Raw genomic sequence first — 21413 nt, 5'->3', positions numbered from 1 at the left:
CTAGTCCAGCTGATAGATAGATATCACCAGCGGCGGCTGGTCAATAGAGGGCGCGAGGGCGCCGCCCCACCTTGAGCCACAACAAATAAAATAAATAATAATAATAAACTATACAAATTGTCAATATTTGTGTTTTTGAAATATGGAATCACCCAGTAATATGTGTAAAATATGATATCTGCGGTAAACAATATATTGGCTGCTATTTATTTATTTTAATGACAAAGAACCATTTTGATATGAACCTTTACATTTGCTATTATAGAACAAGTGGGTAGTTTCTGTGTATAAATACACTTTTCATGTCATAGATCAGTTTGTAAATCACTTTAAGCATATTTTTTATTGTTATAATGACACTTTGTACATTTAATCCGTAATTATTACATGTATTGTGTGTAGTTAGCTCCATCAACACGAACTACTGAGACGCTTTATTATTAAAATATACATTTGTGAAACTCAGGATTCTTTGGTTAAATGAAAAAAAGAGTTTTGTAGAAAAGTATATTTATGTACTTAGTTACTTTCCACCATTGCTCTCACTGTGAACCCACACGCGCTCATGAATTATTCATGAGCTGTCCACGGTAAAAGAAAAAAGAACGTCCGCAACTTTCCTCCTAGTACCTATTTCTCCCACCGCCCCTGAACGCAGCAGCAGGCTGACTGTGCTCTGTGAAGATGGCGGACTGTCTACGTGTTCCTCTTCTTCTCCTGCTTTGGATCTTCTGCATCTTGTCGTCTTTGCACCCGATTCGAGGACAAAACAACGTGATCGCCAAACTCGCCGTTAATGCCGATAACGCACCGAATCATCCCGTTGGAAATCCGGTGATCCCGGGAGGAGCCGCCGCAGAGGGGAGCCTGGTCGCCGGGGCCTCGCTGCAGAGGAGGCGCTCTACCGGCTGGAAGTTGTCCGAGGAGGCGGTGTGCAGGGACGACCTGAGCCGGCTGTGCCCCAAGCATTCGTGGAGCAACAACCTGGCGGTGCTGGAGTGTCTCCAGGACCGGAAAGAGGTACGTTTAGCGACGTGTTTCTGCAGGAGAAGAAGAAGAAGCCTGGGTGTTTCCTGCTGGAACAAACCAGCTAACTGGTAGCTGCCAACGTCACGCCAATCCCCGGTCAAAAATACAGTAATTTAAGAGCTATGGTGTCGTATTCAACATGTCGCACACTGTAGATAAATGCTGAACACATATTCAGAATCACCGGGACCCACTCTTCTATTCGGCATGATGCAATGCACGAATGGCGTTTACTTACTTTTACAACCTGCAGGTTTATGACTCGTGTCGCTGCATATTTTCTTGTCTTAACACGTCTCATTGTAACCGCGTTATGTTAGAGTAACGGAACAAACAGCTCTATACCACCGATGTTAAAGATGTTTCTGTGCAACGCGTTTGAGCCGAATTCACCAGAAGACCCAGTTGTTACAGGTTAGCACGAAATGTTACTCAGTTTGTTGTCAGTGATTCAAGAGCGAGCTGTAACTCAGTAAAACGGGCAGTTTATCAGCGAGGTTTGGGACACACTAAAAACGACGGTGCACCTGGACTAAGCTAGCTGCTAATTACATGTTACAATTAGCAACAACATTAGCCAACCTGCAGAACATGACGTTCAGAACCACAACTCGCACATTAAGAAGCGTTAAGACACATCGGTGACGTGGAGACTTTAGTAAAACCAGGATAGCTAAGCTGATATTAGCGTAGAGCTAACTGTGTGCTAACGTTGCTATGCTAGCAGTTGTTAGTCTCTGGGAGATGTTGGCACAGATAACGTTTCCTTTGATTATACTTCATCTAAAGCCACTTTTCTCTGACTACTAGCTATCCGAACTAGCTAGTAGTTGACTCTGTGTGTGTTCAACCTGGTTTTAACGTTGTTCTGGTTAAACTGAGGCAGTAAGAACAGTTTAAACCAGTTTTATTAGCAGAGACTGGTTTTAAACGCTGTGACTTGCCTTCCTCTTCAGCAGCACAGGAGTCACTGTGGTTAGTGTAGTGACTGGTGTCCTGACATGTTTAGGCAACACACTACCACAAGATGATGGTGAGAAAATAAAGATAAGACTCCTCCTGCTCTCAGTAACTGTCAGCGACAACTGTTTCTAACAAGTGTTAAACATTTGTTTTAAACTCTTAAAACAAATGCCGACTCAGAATACAGTTTGAAGTCAAATAACATATTTATAAAGGGGGTTCTTCTAGTTGCAGAAGAAACAAGAACATTGGCTGTAGGGCTGTAACTAATCCTTTAGTCAATATATTATCACTGATGGTGGTAAAATGTCCATCAGACAAAGTGGTGTTTTGTTTGGCCAACAGCCCAAAAACTTGAAGATATTCTCGTTCTAACAGTTTTGATGATAGATAACGGTGAACATGTTGTCAGTTGACTAACCACTCCTTTATGTAAAGTACATGTAGCTGTGAAGAGGTGGTGTTCCCTCTCCTTGGAGAGATAACCGGGACCTTTCTTCCCCGTGGAGCAGCCGCTGGATTTATTTATCTTTTTCCACCTCAGTCCACAGGCCGTTGTTTGAGAAAGGTGGAGGACGATGACTCATTATTTACTCTCTGAGGCTCCATCCACACTCACACGACAGAAACGATCTCCGTCCACACGAGTGTTTCAGCATCGTTTGTGAAATGATCTCCGTCCAGACTAAAACGCATGAAACAAAGATCACGTGACTATTCACGGACACGTGTGCCGGTGTAAACAGGAAGTAGATTGGATGCTTAGAGTAATAAAGTATTCTTTAATAATGAAAAGTTGTGTTTGATGCTTAAGGTCTTCCTCTATGAACTCAAATAAACGCATTTCGTGGAAAGTTTTAGATGTTTCATTTTTCAGACAACGCTGCAGGTCTGTCTGTCTGTCTGTCACTCACTCACTCACTCACAAATCAAAGTTTACTAGATGATGGATCAATAAAGGTGGCCAACACTCGTCTCTGCTGGTGTCTGTCGTACTGGAGACATTTATGCTTTTGTTCCTTTACAGTTTCTGTGTGAACTTCACAATCGTTGTGCAGAACAAAATAAGCCTAAAAGGGAGACGTCGTAGTGTGGACATGGCACTACTACTACTTCCACTACTACACAGAGAGGTGTTTCCAAAGCATGTCTGCAGTTGAACTTGTGATCTTTTAAGGTCACTTTGTGACTTTTTTTGGGCCTGTTCCAGTCTGTGTTGAGAGTTCGCCGGCTGCCCTCCGGTTCCTCGCCGGCTGCTCGCTCACTTCCTTTAAGCTCATTAGCTGCTCGTCGACAGCAGAGCTGCAGCCGACTGAGAGAGATCTCTATATCTGTATAAACGCTACAACGGGAGCTTACAGCGGCTGAGACAAGCTTTTGCTTTGTGCTCCGTTATCTGCTTACTCAAAATCACAAGTCGGCGTTCCTTCTGGTGCTGAACGTCTTCACCAAACACTCTCATTGCCAGCAGCTGCCGGAGAAACGCCAAACAGATTTTAAGAAACAAGCCTTCTGCGTGATAAAAATACGGACAGCTAGAATATTGACTTCTGAAAAGTTCAAGCATTCGAACGGTCCTCTGTGACCGTAGCTGTTTTGTAGCCTTGTGGTTGGTTTCTCCACATTTGACACACATGAAAGTGAGGAATGAGCTCAGATGACAGAAAATGAATCTGCAAATGTGAGGATTTTCTGCTTTTCTCTGTTTTTATGTTGTTGTAAATGGAGTAATATTTTCGGGTTCAGTTGGACTGTTGATGAGACAAAACTACCACCTGAAGTAGAACTGAACTGTCAATTATGTTCACAATTGATTATCTTTTTGTTAGTTTAAATTACATTTTCTTTATTATTATTATTACCATTTCATTTTTTTGAGGTGTGGTCGGAGGTATAACGGTAGTTATTATTATTTTTCTTTGTTTTCTCAGAACAAACAGAGCGTTTAAACGTCTTGTGTGTTTATGGTTTGTTGACGTGAATGCAGCTCCTCTCAGTGAAGCAGGTTTTAGTTTTTTGGGTGTGACGTCTCTGCAGTCCGTCCTCAGCCGCTGCTGTCGAGGTCTCAGATTAAAGAGCTGCTTTTAGACTCGTAGCATTTTTGTGTGTCTCCGGCCTTCCTGCTGGTTTGCTGTGGTTTTGTGTACGTGGTGCAGAGCCTCCAGAGAGGAGGAGGAGGAGGAGGTTCTGGAGATTGAAGGTTTTCACTCTGACCCGTCAGCCGCGTGAAGCCTCCCTGAGTCCGTCGCCGTCGCAGCCTCCCATGTTTTGTTTAATTGGCAATTAGCGCTTTCATGCTGCATGACGTTCACTGTGGAACGGCAGACTTGTTGCTCTGTCTTCAGGTGCTGTTGCTGTTGAGCAACACGAGAAATGCAACCCTCAAACCCGGGCAGCGTCGGCCTTTGTAGAAGCTTTGTTGATGTCATGTTGAAACAGGAAACACAAACTGTTGCCAAAAACATATAAAAAAACACCATTGTCTAAGACGGAGCATTACGATTCCTTTTCCCTGGAACTATAACACTCCAGAGACGACCGAGTACATTGTCTTCTACTAATATATAATGTACTGCTACTTGGACAGAGTACTGTGTCCTCGTGATAAAGTAAAAAACAAAAACACTTCAGCTTCTCTGAAACCCTGAAGTACGCTGTCATTGTCCGAAACAAAGACTTTCATGTCATTTTGTTACAGCCAGAAGCTGTAAAAAAATGTCGATCGTCACATTTTCATCTTTCCAATGGTCCTTGAACACAACATGTGGGACAAACGCTTCCATCAGGAAAATAAACCGAATCAAAACTTAAACTTGTGAGTTTTCTGCTGGACTTCAGTTTGTGAACTGTTTGTTTTCTTTCTATCTTTCCGTGTCGTCAGCGGTGCTGAAAACACACAAACATCTGTCACAACATCTGTCACACACCTGACCCGAGCACTGCCCGGCCCAGATGTGTGGAGGCAAATAAAACACACCGTGTGCAGAGACTCGCGTTAAAGTGCTGACTCAAGTCGTCCATGTTTATTTTGTATTCTTTTGATCGGCTGGTTGAGAACTGAGACAATGCGCTGCCTTTCTCTTGCTTCTTGTGATCGGTGGCTCTTCTTTCCGCTCCGTGATCTTTGTGCGCCGGCTCTATTTGACCACCTCTTCCCTCCTGAAGCTTTAAATTGACTTTTGAATGTATTTAAATGTGACAAACCTTCAACACACTGCCAAGTTTCTCAGTCACTAACAGCCTTGATAACAAAAATATTTGCTGCTGGTGGCAACAAAAGGCCAAGAAATGGTTGACAATGGTAACCTTCAAGACATCACCTTGGTCTCTCTGTCTCTCCATCACTTCATGTCATTTTCTCTCTCTCTCTCTCGCTTCCTCTCACCCACATCCAATTATAGCTCAACCTCACGTCGGTTGTTCCCAAGACGGAACATTAATGAGAGCTGATTAAGTTTCATTTATCTGCTTCTCTGAGATGAGACGGACGTCGTCACAAACACAGATCTGTAAATGTTTCAAGTATGCGAGGGTGTGTCTGAATCCTCCCATTGTGTTGGATTACATCTCCAACAGCTGCTCACAGTTTGACACACATGCAACTCATACAGCAGTCTGCATCTGCTTCACCTGAACAGTTCATATCCTTTTGCTACATAATCTGTTATTTCTTCCAGTTTTCATCTGTTTTTCAGAGGCTGGTTTCATCGTTTATTTGGGCTTTTAACCCTCTGAAACCCAAACTACACTGTTGATCACAGCCAGAAGCTTTAAAGACAGTCATTATCATCAGATTTTCATCTTTCCAACTGTCCTTGAACACATCATGCGTGACGGAAAACGGTTGCATCAGAAAACGCAACAAAAACGAAGCTTAAAATTGTGATTATTTCATCAAAAACATTTTATTCTAAAAGTCTTATTTTAAAATATCTCCCTGAATAAAGCGTTTGAAGTAACCAGATTCTGTAAAAAACATTAAATTGTGAGCTCAGTGAAACTATGAAGACGTGTTCTAGTTCTCTACTTCTAGTCATGGATCTGTTTCCTCAGAGGAGCAGCACTTTAGATTACAGAGGAAAATCAAGGCCACGGAGAGGAGCATAAAAAACGCCTTAAAACTGCTTTGTGTTCAGAGGGTTACAGCAACAGTAGGTTTGGGCTCTCGGATGCTCTGACGGAGCCGGACAGACGCCCACATGAGTCAGTCTGTGCTCTGCAGCCGTGGTGGTCCAGAGGTGGACTGAGCGCGTGCAGAGGCGGGGTTTCTCCCCGCGGGGCCAGAAGCACAGAAAAATCAAACAAAAGGCCTTTTTGCTGTCTGATCGGCGTCAGACTGACCGGCTCCGTCCACACTCACGGTGTTGACTTGGCAAAAAATACAAAAAACATGATGCTGCATTCAGGTGCACGTTTGAAAGCACTGGAATTACAGCTTTAGTCCTCAACAATAACAATATACAAATCACTGTGGTATAATTGACTGGAGCCCATAGATGAGTTTTTCTTTCTAAAAACAAACCGTGTCTCTACAGGGAACACAAAGCAGGACGAGCTGCTAATTAAATAACACACAGAAGCTGTTTTCATGTCAGAAGACTCCTGAAATATTCAGATATATACTTAGTAAAATAATAAAGGCTTTATCTGAACTCTCGGGTCATTTCTCCAGAACCATTTATTTGTTTTATTTCCCCTCAGTCGACCACTGAGTCAGCTCTGTGCTGTTTATAACGTCCTCAGTATGAGCAGGCTGAGACGCATTCACTGTCTGTGTGAAGAGCTTTTGTGACACTTGTGTGTAAAGTGCACTGCAAACAAAACGCATGAATATTCTCTCTCTCTCTCTCTCTCACTCACTCACTCACTCACTCACTCACTCACTCACTCACTCACTCACTCTCACACACACACACACACGGCCTATTTCTGGCCCGTGGTCCGGCTGCCGTGTGGTAAACAGTCAGAAACTCTTGGACCATCTGCAGAGTTGTGACACACACACAGTCGGTCATTCCTCCATTGGGAATACAGCAGTGATTTGGTTGCTCTGGTTGGGGTGGGGGGGGCGGTTGGTCAGCAGGCATTTGACTTCCTGTCTCGACCAGCAGCAGACAGACGGGTTACCTCGGGTCAACAAAGCAGGAAAATAAGAAGCTGCGTCCTGAGTCGGCATTTCCTACTCATGACGCAACCTCCGGTTCTACAGAGTGAAGTCAAAGCTTCATGTCTTAAAGCTGCATTCTCTATAGTGTCCACCAGGGGGCGACTCCTCTGGTTGTATAGAAGTCTATGAGAAAATGACTCTACTTCTCTCTTGATTTATTACCTCAGTAAACATTGTAAACATGAGTTTATGGTCTCAATCTCTAGTTTCAAGTCTTCTTCAATACAGCATGATGTTCATTTAGTACATTATGGTCCATTTAGAGTCAAACAGACCATAAAGCAGGGGATGCTTTAGGGCGGGGCTACACAGTGATTGACAGGTCTCTACCAGAGACTTATACGGCGTCTCTACGTCACTCCTCCTCAGTCCACATATGGTCACTTCCTGTTCACTGGTTGCAAAAAACAACATAGCGGCGGCCGTAATCAAAGATGGTGACGGTGAAAAAGCCAGTGAGTGACATCACGATGACGACGTTGTCTTCTTACAGAGTCAGTGGTCCTGCTGAGGGCTGGTGGGCCAAAGCTGCATCTCTTTCTAAAGGTTTCTAAACGGTTCATGATCCTGGTAGTTGGTCCTCTGCCGCTAAGAATCTATTTTATCTGTTTCTTAGTCACGGCCTCGTGTTTGAAGGCCTTTTAAATGAGACGGGTTGAACCATAATGTCTGCATCGCTGCTAGACTCAACAACAGGCGCCTGAACGCACCGTTACACTACAGACAAGCTTGCAATGGATTATGGGATGCACTGGCTGTGTCCTCCAACTTTACATTCCTGCACGTTTCTTACAGCCTTGAGGAACGGCAGTGTGGTGCGTTTAATCTTGAATGAGAGCCGAATCGCATTCATCGACCTCTCAAAGAATCTCTGGAGAAATGCTCTGAATCCTGAAGTTACCTCCGATGTATTCTCTCTAACGTCTCCTTTCTCTCCTTCTTTTTCAGGAAACTGAGATTGCAGCCGAATGCAACCATGTAAGTGTCTCCCCTTCCCTAAAACACCACTTCCCAGCATGCACCATGTTTGCACTGCAATTCCGTGTAGTGTATGTTAAGCATAAAAGCACTGAGGAAGAGGAGGAGTTTAGTACCTACATTCACTCAAACAACCAAAATATCCATTGATCCAGACATCTTCTGATTGGGTTAAATCCCAATTCAAGGTCCACTTACTAGCCTCTTCTGGAGCTTTCAACCACATGACGTACAAGTTCATTAGCTGCTATGATTTCATCCATCTGTCTGTTAGCTTAAATTAAAAGACTCAAAGTTCTCTCTTTAGTCTTTATCTTAAAAAAAATAGTTTGACAAAACAATCCCAACTCGAGATCCAGCAGCTCGATGGTCCAGGTAGTTTAGACTCTGCTAGTATCTGGATGGTGTGTGACTCCAGATGTTTTCTGTATCCTTCCTCCTCCAGCTGCTGTGGAACTACAAGCTGAACCTGACCACCGACCCAAAGTTTGAGTCCGTCGCCGTCGAGGTCTGCAAGACCACCATCTCTGAGGTCAGTCGCTGAAACCGAACCTCTACGGCTAAATTACTTCAGCAAAGAAACCTCAAACTAAACGTGGTGGTTTTAAAAAGGATGCTGCTTGTAGTTGTGTGTAGAATAACGGTGCTACTGTCTGGGTTTTTGGGGCCGATCATTGATCGGTATCTGCCAACAGCGATCACTGGATCTATTCGAAGCCTTCTGTTTATCGTGTGGTATTATTTATTTATAAAATGACTCTTAAAAACTTTGTAGATTAAGTATCTAGCGTAGCATAGAGGTGCTAACATACTCTGCTAATGTTGGCTCCACTAACGTTTTAGAAACGTATCTCTCCAGGTAACGAGTATCACGATTACGAAACGTTAAACCAAAAAGCATTGATGAGTTTACGGAGCTGGACCATGCTACGCTATGATTGGCCAGTATGTGTTCGAGGGGCGGGACTTAGCAACAGAGCAATTGACAAATGTTTATTCTCTCTTAGAGACAATCTCTCATGAGCTGCTTTTTATACAGAGATCCCTCAGTGCTGCTGTAAAGAAGATCTTTATCTTTTACACTGAACCAAATAAAGCCGGCATAATCACAACTTGGGAGCGTTAAGTGTAACACAACAGAAATGTTTGGAACGTATTTAGATTCCAGATTAAGATCTGTTGAAGCGTCTGTATCAGTCATCAGAAAAAAGCCTCAGAAGCAACAAAGCTTCCTGAAGCTGCTTTCTGCTCACAAACCACATCCGCCCACCAGGCTCTATACATCCGATCATCAGTCCTTCTTAGCTGTTAGCAGGTTTGTTTTAAATCGCTTTATAGTCGTAATCAAGCAATAAAAACAAGGCATGAGACAAGCAGGTGTTTGTCTTGATAAGGAGTCTTAGCGGCTCTATATTAAATTAGTTATTGCTTCTTACTTAATTTCCTTCATAAATTGTGTGATAGCTCAGCATGCTTGATTTAATAATATATATATGAATAACAATGATGAAACACACACGAAGCAAACATCTTCACCTCTTTCAGAACACAAACTAATAAACATTTCAATGGATGTGTGTTTATGGCACATTTACTGCCTGGTTCAGTCTCGGTGTTCTTATCAACCTTATTAGCAGCAGCTGTTATCAGAAGACGAGCTCTGATAAAGCCTCTGTTCACTTCCTGCTCAACAGCAGACAGACTCAGTTAGAGACCAGCTGGTGAACAAAGTGGAGCATTTAGCGGCTAAAGAGTCAGATATTTGGAGGAGGAGACCAAAAACGGAGCTAAAAGAGAGAATACTGGACTTACATTCACCAGGTGACACAAACACAAAGACTCCAGTGGTTTAATAACCTTCCTCTGTGTCTAACATATTCACCATAACATCTTTTATTAGTGATTAATATGTCTGATGTGTGGTTACTGATCATTGCATTGCCCCAGAGTGGCCATATGTCTGCACACATGCAGATAGTCTACATTAATTATATTATAGTTAGTATTGTACCGTTTATAGACAGACTCCAGTGGTGGCTGCCGAGGGCAATTAAGCAGCAATCAAACAGCTGCAGAGATCAATCAATTAGTCGATAGCTATTTTTCAAGGCTAATTTATCAAGTTCATTCGGGTTATTGAAGCCGTCTTTGCTCTTCACTCAGATTAAAGAATGTGCGGCGGAGGAGCTGGGGAAAGGCTACCTGGTGTCCTGCCTAGTGGACCACCGGGCCAACATCAGCGACTACCAGTGCAACCAGTACATCACCAAGATGACCACCATCGTCTTCAGCGACTACCGGCTGATCTGCGGCTTCATGGACAAGTGTCGCGAGGACATCAACACGCTGCGCTGCGGCAGCATCAGCACCGGAGAGAAGGTGAGACGCAGAATAAAGATATGAACTCCAACTCGTTACCGTGTTAACACTAGTTATAGTTCGGTTCTGTTCAGGGCCGAGTCCGTTCTGTTAATCAGCAAAAAAAAATCAAATTCAGCAGATTTAAGGTGGTTTATTTCCGGTTTATTTCTTCCTACAAAAGTCCTCTTAAAAATGGGTGAACCCTCTAGTTGAGCTGCACGTTGGTGTTCGGACCACTTCCTCTCTGCAGTGACGCTGCATGTGTGTCGACACGAGTGAATGGCGATAAAGACGGAAGCTCAGTAGGTTCAAACCTCAAACAGGTCAAAGAAGAAGCTGACTCATCTGACAGATCCTTCACTAATATATATATATATATATAATAGTATATATACTTCACAATACTGCTTCTGCCCGGTACTACTAACAATGTATGTATGTATGTATGTATGTATGTATGTATGTATGTATGTATGTATGTATGTATGTATGTATGTATGTATGTATGTATGTATGTATGTATGTATGTATGTATGTATGTATGTATGTATGTATGTATGTATGTATGTATGTATGTATGTATGTATGTATGTATGTATGTATGTATGTATGTATGTATGTATGTATGTATGTATGTATGTATGTATGTATGTATGTATGTATGTATGTATGTATGTATGTATGTAACATCAAAAGCCTTCGCTACTACCTCGATAAGGGTAAAATGACTTTTTATTTTAACGTGTTTGTTCTTGACGTCGCTCAGTTTATTACTTACCATTAAATAAACACGTTTGCGACGTACGCCTGATCTATTTGTTAGATTTCTATAATAAAACCCCACCAACATGTTTTTTTGTGTCGACACTGGAGAATTTTAACAGGCAGCAACCTCCAGTTCTTTAAAGTTCTCCAAAGCTTCATGTCTCAAAGCTGCATTCTCTCTAGTGTCCACCAGGGGCCGACTCCTCTGGTTGTATAGAAGTCTATGAGAAAATGACTACTTCTCTCTTGATTTATTACCTCAGTAAACATTGTAAACATGAGTTTATGGTCTCAATCTCTAGTTTCAAAATCAAAGATGGCGACGGCCCAATCCCAAGATGGCGATGACAAAAAAGGCGAACTCGAGTGTTCAAAAAACTGTCGTCCACAAATCCATTGGTCACGACTTCGTTCGCCTCTTATTTACAGTCTCTGACTTCTACACATCAGGACACTGTTTCTAGAATAGATGTTTTTGACTCTGACGCCTCGTTGTTTGCCGTGCAGGACGTCCACTCTCAGGGCGAGGTGATCGCCTGTCTGGAGAAAGGTCTAGTGCGGGAGGCCGAGGAGCAGCTTGGGGCGCACCCCATCAAGGACGAGTGTAAGAAGTCCATCATGAGGGTCGCCGAGCTCTCCTCGGACGACTTCCACCTGGACCGGTACCTCTACTTCTCCTGCCGCGAAGACCGGGAGCGCTTCTGTGAAAAGGTGATCCACGATCCGTTCTCTGTTGGTGCCTCCATAAGCTCGAGGAAGCTTCATATTGAGGCAGTTTCCTTCATAAATAACATTCTGTCCACTTTATGCAAAAGCATCTCTTCTGTTTATTTATGTTTCCAGACTCTGGCCGGAGAGGGACGAGTTTACAAATGTCTTTTCAATCACAAGTTTGAGGATGCGATGACTGAGAGGGTGAGTGAGACGCTGCTTTACTTTCAGATCCTCATGTTGGATGAACCGGGCTAAGAGAAAAACTACGGCCACCACATACGTTGAACCTCTTTGGCTTCTCTTTGCGTCCTCAGTGCCGCGAGGCGTTGACCACCAGGCAGAAGCTGATCGCTCAGGACTACAAGGTGAGCTACTCGCTGGCCAAAGCCTGCAAGTCGGACCTGAGGAAGTACCACTGCAGCGCCGACAGCAACATGCCCCGAGCCCGAGAAGCTCGCCTCTCCTACCTGCTGCTCTGTCTGGAGTCAGCTGTTCACAGAGGTCAGTCACACCGACTCACACCTGTGAGGTCTCAACTCCGGCCGCTCCGTCAGTCTTTTAAAGATGCAAAATAAAGCATCTGTGAATCCACAATTCAGTCTGCATCATTTTGAAAAAACACTTTTAAAAAACAACGTAATAAGAAGCAACTTTAAAAAGTCATCATTGACTCCATCAACTTCTCTCTAAAACGTTGTGTGCGCTTCAGGCCGCGTGGTCAGCGGCGAGTGTCAGGGCGAGATGATGGACTACCGGCGGATGCTGATGGAGGATTTCTCTCTGAGTCCGGAGATCGTGCTGCAATGCCGGAGCGAGATCGAGGGCCACTGCTCCGGTCTGCACCGCAAAGGACGCACGCTGCACTGCCTGATGAGGGTCGGCCGAGGAGACATGGGCTCCATCGACCCCAACTGTCAGAGGGCGGTGAGTCGCCATTCATATCAATACATCAGCAGCCACATCATGTTTATTTGTTCTACGCGAGGAGGTGTTTCTAGGAAGTAAAAAGTCTCCTTTACACTGAGGGCGGGACGGTAAACAGTATTTTGCATCAAAACTATTCATGCGGTTTGATCCCCGGCTCCTCTGGTCCATGTGTCCTGATACTCCCGAAGGCTTTCATTCAGTAATCAGAAGTCAACTTCATATTTCTTAACAGACTCCCAGTTCTTGACACCCAGACCAGCAGCGCCCAGTGAGGGGAGCTTCCAGCTCGTGTTGTTGGTGTTGTTGTTGATGTCGTTGTTGTTTTGTGTCTTCAGCTCCAGACTCTGATCCAGGAAGCCGACCCCGGAGCCGACTACCGCATCGACCGAGCGCTCAACGAGGCCTGCGACTCCGTCATCCAGACCGCCTGCAAACACATCCGCAGCGGAGACCCCATGTGAGTGGAACGCGACCTCTTCATCCGTTCTGTCTGTGTGTTCATTGGAGGACTGGGTTTCTCTGTCACTTACTCCGTCTACACACATTTTATTGATGCCAACACGTTACAGAAACAGACTTTAGCTCTGATGTCATTTAACCCTTTTGATCAGGGGTCTCAAACTCGCGGGCCAATTGCGGCCCGTGGGCCGATATTGTGCGGCCCCCTACCTAACATAAAAGTATAATGTTAATGCGGCCCGCGCGTTTTTCTCACACGCACCTTTTTGCCGAGTTGTTGCGCGAGTCTTTGTGGCCGTTTTATATTTACAACGTGAATTAGCGAAACTCGTCACTTGGTTGAAACGTGATTCAGGAGCGACACCAAGTGGAAGGAAAATATATCTCACCCAGTCCCAGTCATGTCTTTCTCAAAACCTGCCGTGAAGAGAAAAGTTGGCGAAGAGCACAGACAATTCCAGGAAAAGTGGGAGACGGAATATTTTTTTGTTGAGCACCGGGGCACTCCGACGTGCCTTATATGCACAGAGAAAGTCGCGGTACATAAGGAGTACAACCTCAAACGTCATTACTCAAAGAGACATGCCGAGGAGTATACAAAATACCAGGGAGATGAGAGAGAGGCCCGGGTCGGCGATCTTAAAACATGTTCACTGAGGCGACAAGATTTTTTTAAGAAAGCGAGCAAAGCGAGTGACGCGGCAGTCGAAGCGAGCTACGTGGTGAGTGAGATGATCGCCAAGGTGGGAAAGCCATTCAAAGAAGGCGAGTTCATAAAAATTAGCATGTTACAGGCTGCAAGTATAGTCTGTCCGGGAAAAAAGAGTCAGTTTAGCAACATCAGCCTTTCAGCCAACACAGTGGCAGAGCGCATTTCTGACCTGTCAGGTAACATATATGATCAACTGCGGGAGAAAGCCAAACATTTCTGTGCATTCTCAGTTGCTCTTGATGAGAGCACAGACATCACTGACACTGCGCAGCTCGCAATGTATGTCCGCGGAGTTGATGACAGTTTTGAAGTGATGGAGGAGTTGCTCACAGTGATTCCAATGCATGGCCAGACCACCGCTCAGGAGATATTCCGCCAGCTGTGTGATGCCATTGTGGATGCCGGTTTAACATGGAAGAGGTTTGCTGGAATAACAACCGACGGAGCACCATCAATGACAGGGAGGAAAAATGGACTGGTGGCACTTGTTCAAAGAAAACTGGAAGAGGAGGGTGTGGAGGAGGCCATTGCTCTGCACTGCATTATCCATCAGCAGGCCCTTTGCAGCAAATGCCTGAAGTTTGACAATGTGATGTCTGTTGTTGTGAAATGCATCAACCATATTAGATCCAGGGGCTTAAAGCACCGGCAGTTCCGGGCCTTTTTGGAGGAAATGGAGTCAGCATATGAGGATGTCCTCTACTTCACCGAGGTACGTTGGCTCAGCAGGGGAAACGCCTTGAAGAGGTTCTTTGAGTTGAGAGCAGAAGTGAAAGCCTTCATGGAGAAGGATGGGATGGCTGTTCCTGTGCTAAGTGATCCCAAATGGCTCATGGACTTAGCTTTTCTTGTTGACATCACACAGGAGCTGAATGTACTGAACAAGAAGTTACAAGGCCAAGGGCAGCTTGTCAGTGCTGCCTATGACAACGTCAGAGCATTCTCCACAAAACTTGTGTTATGGAAAGCCCAGCTCTCTCAGACAAACTTCTGCCATTTCCCAACATGCAAGGCACTCATGGGTGCGGGCACACCATTCAGTGGTGAGAAGTATGCTGATGCCATTGTAAACCTACTGGAGGAATTTGATCACAGGTTTGCAGACTTCAAGACACACAGACACTTTTCAAATTTTTGCTGACCCCTTCTCCTTTGATGTGCAAGATGCCCCTCCTGTGCTTCAAATGGAGCTCATTGACCTGCAGTGCAATTCTGAACTCAAAGCCAAGTTCAGGGAGGTGAGTGGAATAGCAGACAAGCTTGGACAATTTTTGAGAGAATTGCCCCCCACCTTCCCTGAACTTTACAGGATGTTCAAGCGGACCATGTGCCTTTTTGGGAGCACATATCTGTGTGAAAAGCTCTTCTCAACCATGAACTTTAATAAGTCAAAGTACAGGTCCAAGCTTACTGATGAGCATCTTCAAGCCATACTGAGGGTCTCAACTGCTTCCTCCCTCAAGCCAAATGTGGCTGAGCTGTGTGAGAGGAAGCGCTGCCAGGTCTCTGGTAGCAAGGAGTAGGCAAGAGAAGCCTGAAGAACCGTTCATGTTCTGAAGAACCGTTCATGCTCTGAAGAACCCGTTCATGTTCTGAAGAACCGTTCATGCTCTGAAGAACCCGTTCATGTTCTGAAAAACCGTTCATGTTCTGAAGAACCGTTCATGCTCTGAAGAACCTGTTCATGTTCTGAAAAACCGTTCATGTTCTGAAGAACCGTTCATGCTCTGAAGAACCCGTTCATGTTCTGAAGAACCGTTCATGTTCTGAACTGTTATTAATGAAGATTGGATCAGTTGTACTTTTTTTTGGAATACTTAATGCGGCCCAGCCTCACCCAGACTCTACCTCCAGTGGCCCCCAGGTAAGTTGAGTTTGAGACCCCTGCTTTTGATGGATGGAGGGAGGGGTGAGGGAGATGGTGGAGGGAGGGGTGAGGAGGGAGGGAGGGAGGCGGGAGGGAGGATGGAGAAAGAATGAAACTACAATATTTTTATTTATTTTACTCGAAGCTAACAGATGAAGGCGTTCATAAGTAGAATAACAACGATCCCATCACAGCACATGTTATAAAGTTTGCATGTTTAAGGAATGTTTTCGTTTCAACACTGAAGCTTTCTGATTGAAAACTTAAATACAACCAAATCACATTCTGCTGTCTGAAAATGAAATACTGAGGCCGAAAAAAGACGTAAGAAAACTACACAAAAAGTTAAAACTTTTACAACCAGTTGGTAGTATAAAAGCTGGTTTAACCTGACTGTTTGTCCTCAGTCCTGTTTTCAAACCGTTTTATTGATCAGCTTTAGTTTTGTTAAAATCACTAAAACGTAAACAGATTCCAGTACTTCTTCTTTATATCCACCGTCACGTCATACGATTGTATTAATACTGTATATGTTTAATCGGAGAGGCAGACACAATGAACATTTATTATTATTAGTTTATTTGATTTGTAATCATCGTCCTCTGGTTACTTCAAACGGTTTATTCGGTTTATTTTAAGCTCAGTTTGTTTCTTTTTTTGAAGGAAGCGTTTATCACACATGATGTGTTCAAGGACCGTCGGAAAGATGACAATCTGACGATTATGGCAGTTTTTACAGCTTCTGGCTGTGATGAACGGTGTAGTTTTGGCAATTGTTTAAATAAAAACATGCTTTTCCATCCTGCCGGTGGGGTTTTGGGGTTCAGAGGGTTGTTTACGAAATATTCCACAAAAGTGACTTCATTTAGTTTGTTAGAATAAAATGCTTCCTGGAATCAAACCTAATGACCTGCTTTTTCTTTTAGAAGCATTCAGTGACTTAAAAGTTAAATGATGTGATTCTGCATAGTGTTTACATTATATACGAGTTGTGATTTATGGTAATCTCTCATTTACACCTTTTTATTCATTTAATTTCTCTCTTTTTATTCACTGATGTAAAGACCCAGAGTTCATTTTCATTTAATCTGATTCAAAGAAACTTCAGTTGTAAGTTTAACCTTCTGTAAAATGATCTTTTTAGCTTCTCAGTTTAAATGCTCATGAAAGGAATAAAGTTGTGCATGTTTGAAATGTGTCAGAATACAAGATGAAGGTTTAATAAATACGTGACGTCTGTATTTGTGTGCTGCTGCTGCAGGATCCTGTCGTGTCTGATGGAGCATCTGTACACCGAGAAGATGGTGGAGGACTGTGAGCACCGACTGCTGGAGCTGCAGTACTTCATCGCCAGAGACTGGAAGTAAGTCCAGATAATCCTCGTCCTCCACGAGAGGAACACCTGCACCAAGCTGCTTGTGACTAAAGTCCCAATAAATCTGAGATTAGAAAACACATCCAAACTATTTCCTGTTTACCGAGAGATACAATAACAATAAGAAATAGTTATGTGCCAAATGAATCTGTTGCAACACAGCCCTGTTCTTTAAATGAACGATATTGTTCTTTATTAAACCGACGAATGAATTCAACGCTCAATCTTTGAAACGCTGGAGACGCCCACAGTGAATGGGGTTAAAAGATTAACTAATAGATATCACCATGAAACTTCTCCACTTCATTACTGACAGCAAGACAAGTATATTTCGTATTACAAGTTTACTGACATGTGATGTTTAAATATGCAAATGAGGCATTATCTGATGGTAACTTTTCGTGAATTTATGAGACATCAACAGACGTAAACAGACAAAGTAGTAAAATAAATGTTTTCTTTCCTCTAGTCTGAAGGAAAGAAAAATAGACCAAAATCTGTAAATTGAGCAGAGCATTAATAACCATGTTGCCTGTATTGTCTTTGATCATTGACTCTATTTAAATATCTAACAAAGCTTCATAGGACGACTTTGAAAACAGCAAATTACTTTCTTTAACAAATATTTCTCTATTAGATGAACTTTTCATATTCCTCACAGCTAAAGCAGAGATCAAGCTGCATGCAACGTTTATGTTCTGTTCACTCTAATGTTGATGAACGGTGTTCTTGTGATTCAATAAATATCTATAGCACCAAATCATACGCCAGAACGGTCGGGTTGTTCATAACTCCTCCCTGCGTTGTCGCCCAGGTTGGATCCCATCTTGTATAAGAAGTGTCAGGGCGATGCCGCCCGGCTCTGCCACACTCACGGCTGGAACGAGACCAGCGAGATGATGCCGCCCGGCGCCATCTTCTCCTGCCTTTACCGCCACGCCTACCGCTCGGTGGAGCAGGGACGGAGGGTGAGTCTGTCTCTAGAGGACCCGTTCACTCACACTCGTCCACGCAGCATCGATGGTTCATTCAACATGTCCGCTGCTGTGGGTTCTTTTAACTTTGAATAATCTGGTTTTAATCAACAGTTTATAGCTCCATCATACTTGAGTGGTGGACACATTTTAAATTTTATAGATACTTTTTAAAAGCTCTGGACAGCCAGCTACCACCAGAGAAGAGTCTGTCTGTACGGGGCCTTTGAGCTCTTTAATTGATGGGAGTCTTTGGTATTTTACAACCGGTTTCTATGTCTAAGTGAGGAATGGGGACAGTTTCTTTTGGTCCAGTAATGAAGGAGAAGGCTGCAGACAACAGCTGCTAAACAGGCTGCAATGTAATCGGTGAAACTCCTCACCGCCATTTACGTCCATTAAAAGTGATTATTAGTGTCGGACAACATTATGGAAAGAACCCTACAGAGAAATACAACAACCTTCTTTTACCTTTTGCTTGTCTGTTTGTTGTGTGTTTCGCTCTGAGAAGTCTCGTTCTGGAGATTTCGATCCACATCTAAATATTCAGCCGTGACTTTTAAAGTCTTTTAGACGACACTAAGCTGAACTCTGACAACACCGGCTCTCACCTTGTTCTCACGTTTTTTCAGAACGAGACTTCTCCTTGAGCGAGACTTGGTTAGACAAAATAACAAACAGCAAAATGTTTTATTTCTCTGTCGGGTTCTTTCCATAATGTTGTCATCCACTTGTAATAATCTGAGTCTGTTAGTGGCAATAACAAGCATTTTTTAGTGGACGTAAATAACGCAGTTTCCCCAAAAGATCACATTCCAGCCCGTTTACCGGCTGCCGTCTGCAGCGCTCTCCTTCAAAGCTGCACTCATTTTAAAGACTGTAGTCCCCGTTAGTCTCTTAGACACTGAAACGCGACAAAGACGGGTTGAAAAACTTCCCTTTTTAAAGTGTTGATCCGAGTTTCTAGACTTTTCATGCTTTTTGTACACTGTAGTCACATTAGAGCAGCCAAATGTGCAAAACTAACTAAAAATACATTTGCATGTGTTCAGCATAGAGAACAAAAATAAAATTTTTAGTGAATAAGCAGGAAGTCTGTGAACGTTCTCACTGACCAGAGCATATTCTCGTAGCTCCTCAGTGGGGAGTCTGAAGCAGGAAACCAGGGTTTGACTGTGAGTACGTCGTGCTGCTGAACTGATGATGATGATGATGATGTCATGATGACTGGTGGTTTTAATTCTTATCTAATATCGGTGCATGCGGGAGCTGATTGTAAAGACTAATTGTGTGAAAAAGTGACGCTGAACTGTGACGTGAAGAATCGATGCAGATCTCCAATCGTGGTTAAAAACGTGGTTACGCTGATGAATCAACTGGAGCGAAATTAAGTTCTTGATTTAAAAAAAATCCGATGTGTTGGCCGTCCTTAAAGTGATACTCCACTCATATACGTTGTTACCCTGCAAGTAGTCACTACGTCGTCAAGTTTCTAGAACGTACGGCGAAGATTTCCCACTTTTATACTCGTGCTCTACTGGAAATAAAGTATTCATCCGTCACCTGGTGAAATAACGTCAATCATTCTCCCTTTTACTTTGTCTGCTTCCTCTAGGGAAGGGTATCGTTAGGATTGTGTCCCTAGTTGCCTTTGTCTTCTATTGTGAATCACTTTATGAATATCTTAATAAACCTACTTGCACATCTTCAAACGGACACTTTTCATGAATACTAATAACAAGAGTGGAGTATCAGTTTGAGGCCTCCAACAACAACAGAAGTGAAGTCGCTTCTTCTTCTAACCCGACGTGGTCCCCCCCCCCCCCCCCCCCCCCTGCAGCTCTCCAGGGACTGTAAGGTGGAGGTGCAGAGGATCCTCCACCAGAGGGCGCTGGACGTGAAGCTGGACCCGGAGCTCCAGAGACGATGCATGACCGACCTGGGGAAGTGGTGCAGCGAGAAGACGGAGGCTGGGCAGGAGCTGGAGTGTCTGCAGGACCACCTGGAGGACCTGGTGTCCGACTGCAGGGACGTGGTGGGGAACCTGACAGAGCTGGAGTCTGAGGTAACTGCCACACCCGCTGCTGCTGCTACCCATAATGCAACACTCTGGAGCAGATTCAGGAGGCCTGGTGTCAAATAATCTGGTCAAAGTTAAATCTAAAAGCAAAGTTTCTACATAACTGAAGACATTTTTACCTTTTTTTTAACCGGTGTTGCCAACTTGGTGACTTTCTCGCTAGATTTTTCAGACCATCTTAGTGACTTTATTTCTATAAAGCGACAGAGCAGCACTAGGAATGAACCCGATAGTCTGAATACGTCTCTAAATTTGTTAAACAGTCCACGACTCTTCTGCCAACAGCACAGTCTCTCTCCTCGCTGCAGCTTTATGCAAATTAATGCAACATGATGTCACCAATATGCAAATGAGTGCACGCTGTCATCTAGGGACTTTTAGCGACTTTGGAGCTAGCGCTAGCTACTTTCTTTGTAAAAATGCTTCGCTCTGTCCCTGGTGCTTCTTCTTAATGGTGCTATTTTTTTTTTTTTTACTTTTATAGGTATAAAGAAGGTCTTACAAGTCATTAAATGTGTATTTACAAATGCAATGAGCAGATGTGTGTCCACGTTGCACATGACACTAATGCTCTTTGGTAGCTGGAGATGGCTAACGACAGCTACTGTGGGAAACAGAAGCGCTAATCTCTTCCTGTTTCGTTGCTCAATGGTTGACGCACTGCAGAGTGAAAGTGAGGCTTACAGGGAACCAGTCCAAACGCCATAATGGTGTCATTATTCTGAAGCCATTACATTGTGCCATAAACATTTACTTCATAATGATAAGTTACCGGGAAAAGCCAGAGAACAGAGTAGTTAATGGAGAGAGTGGGAGCATTTGGTTTTGTCGACCTCCAGACTGTAAACCAGCCTCTCTCTCTCCTGATGGAGTAAGAGCAGAAGTGATCTGGTCTCACTCCATCTTTTTGTTTCTTTGTGTCCTCAGGATATTCAGATGGAGGCTCTGCTGATGCAGGCGTGTGAACCCGTCGTCCAGACCTACTGCCATGTGAGTCTGCACTGAGTCTCTGATCCAATAACTCCAAACGTCAAAATCGATT

General features: G+C 43.8%; 1 protein-coding gene across 2 annotated transcripts in view; it reads left to right on the top strand.

Moving 5' to 3' along the window:
• The first annotated feature begins 643 nt into the window (after positions 1-643).
• glg1a (golgi glycoprotein 1a) overlaps positions 644-21413 on the top strand; it is a 30087-nt gene continuing 9317 nt past the window's right edge. The window contains exons 1-13 of one of the 2 annotated variants that reach the window (XM_076089699.1): positions 644-1020; positions 8108-8137; positions 8583-8669; positions 10301-10516; positions 11771-11974; positions 12107-12178; positions 12292-12478; positions 12687-12901; positions 13240-13361; positions 17204-17305; positions 18132-18285; positions 20132-20356; positions 21299-21361. In XM_076089699.1, the coding sequence (XP_075945814.1) occupies positions 685-1020; positions 8108-8137; positions 8583-8669; positions 10301-10516; positions 11771-11974; positions 12107-12178; positions 12292-12478; positions 12687-12901; positions 13240-13361; positions 17204-17305; positions 18132-18285; positions 20132-20356; positions 21299-21361 (2013 nt within the window). In that variant the 5' untranslated portion in view covers positions 644-684. The remainder of the gene's footprint in view (positions 1021-8107; positions 8138-8582; positions 8670-10300; positions 10517-11770; positions 11975-12106; positions 12179-12291; positions 12479-12686; positions 12902-13239; positions 13362-17203; positions 17306-18131; positions 18286-20131; positions 20357-21298; positions 21362-21413) is intronic. The other variant, XM_076089698.1, reaches the window with a different exon arrangement.

This window comes from Anarhichas minor, unplaced genomic scaffold (genome assembly GCF_050575085.1).
Source record: "Anarhichas minor isolate MPS153535 unplaced genomic scaffold, ASM5057508v1 ptg000011l, whole genome shotgun sequence".
Lineage (NCBI taxonomy): Eukaryota > Metazoa > Chordata > Actinopteri > Perciformes > Anarhichadidae > Anarhichas > Anarhichas minor.
This window is presented reverse-complemented; position numbering and strand designations above follow the sequence as displayed.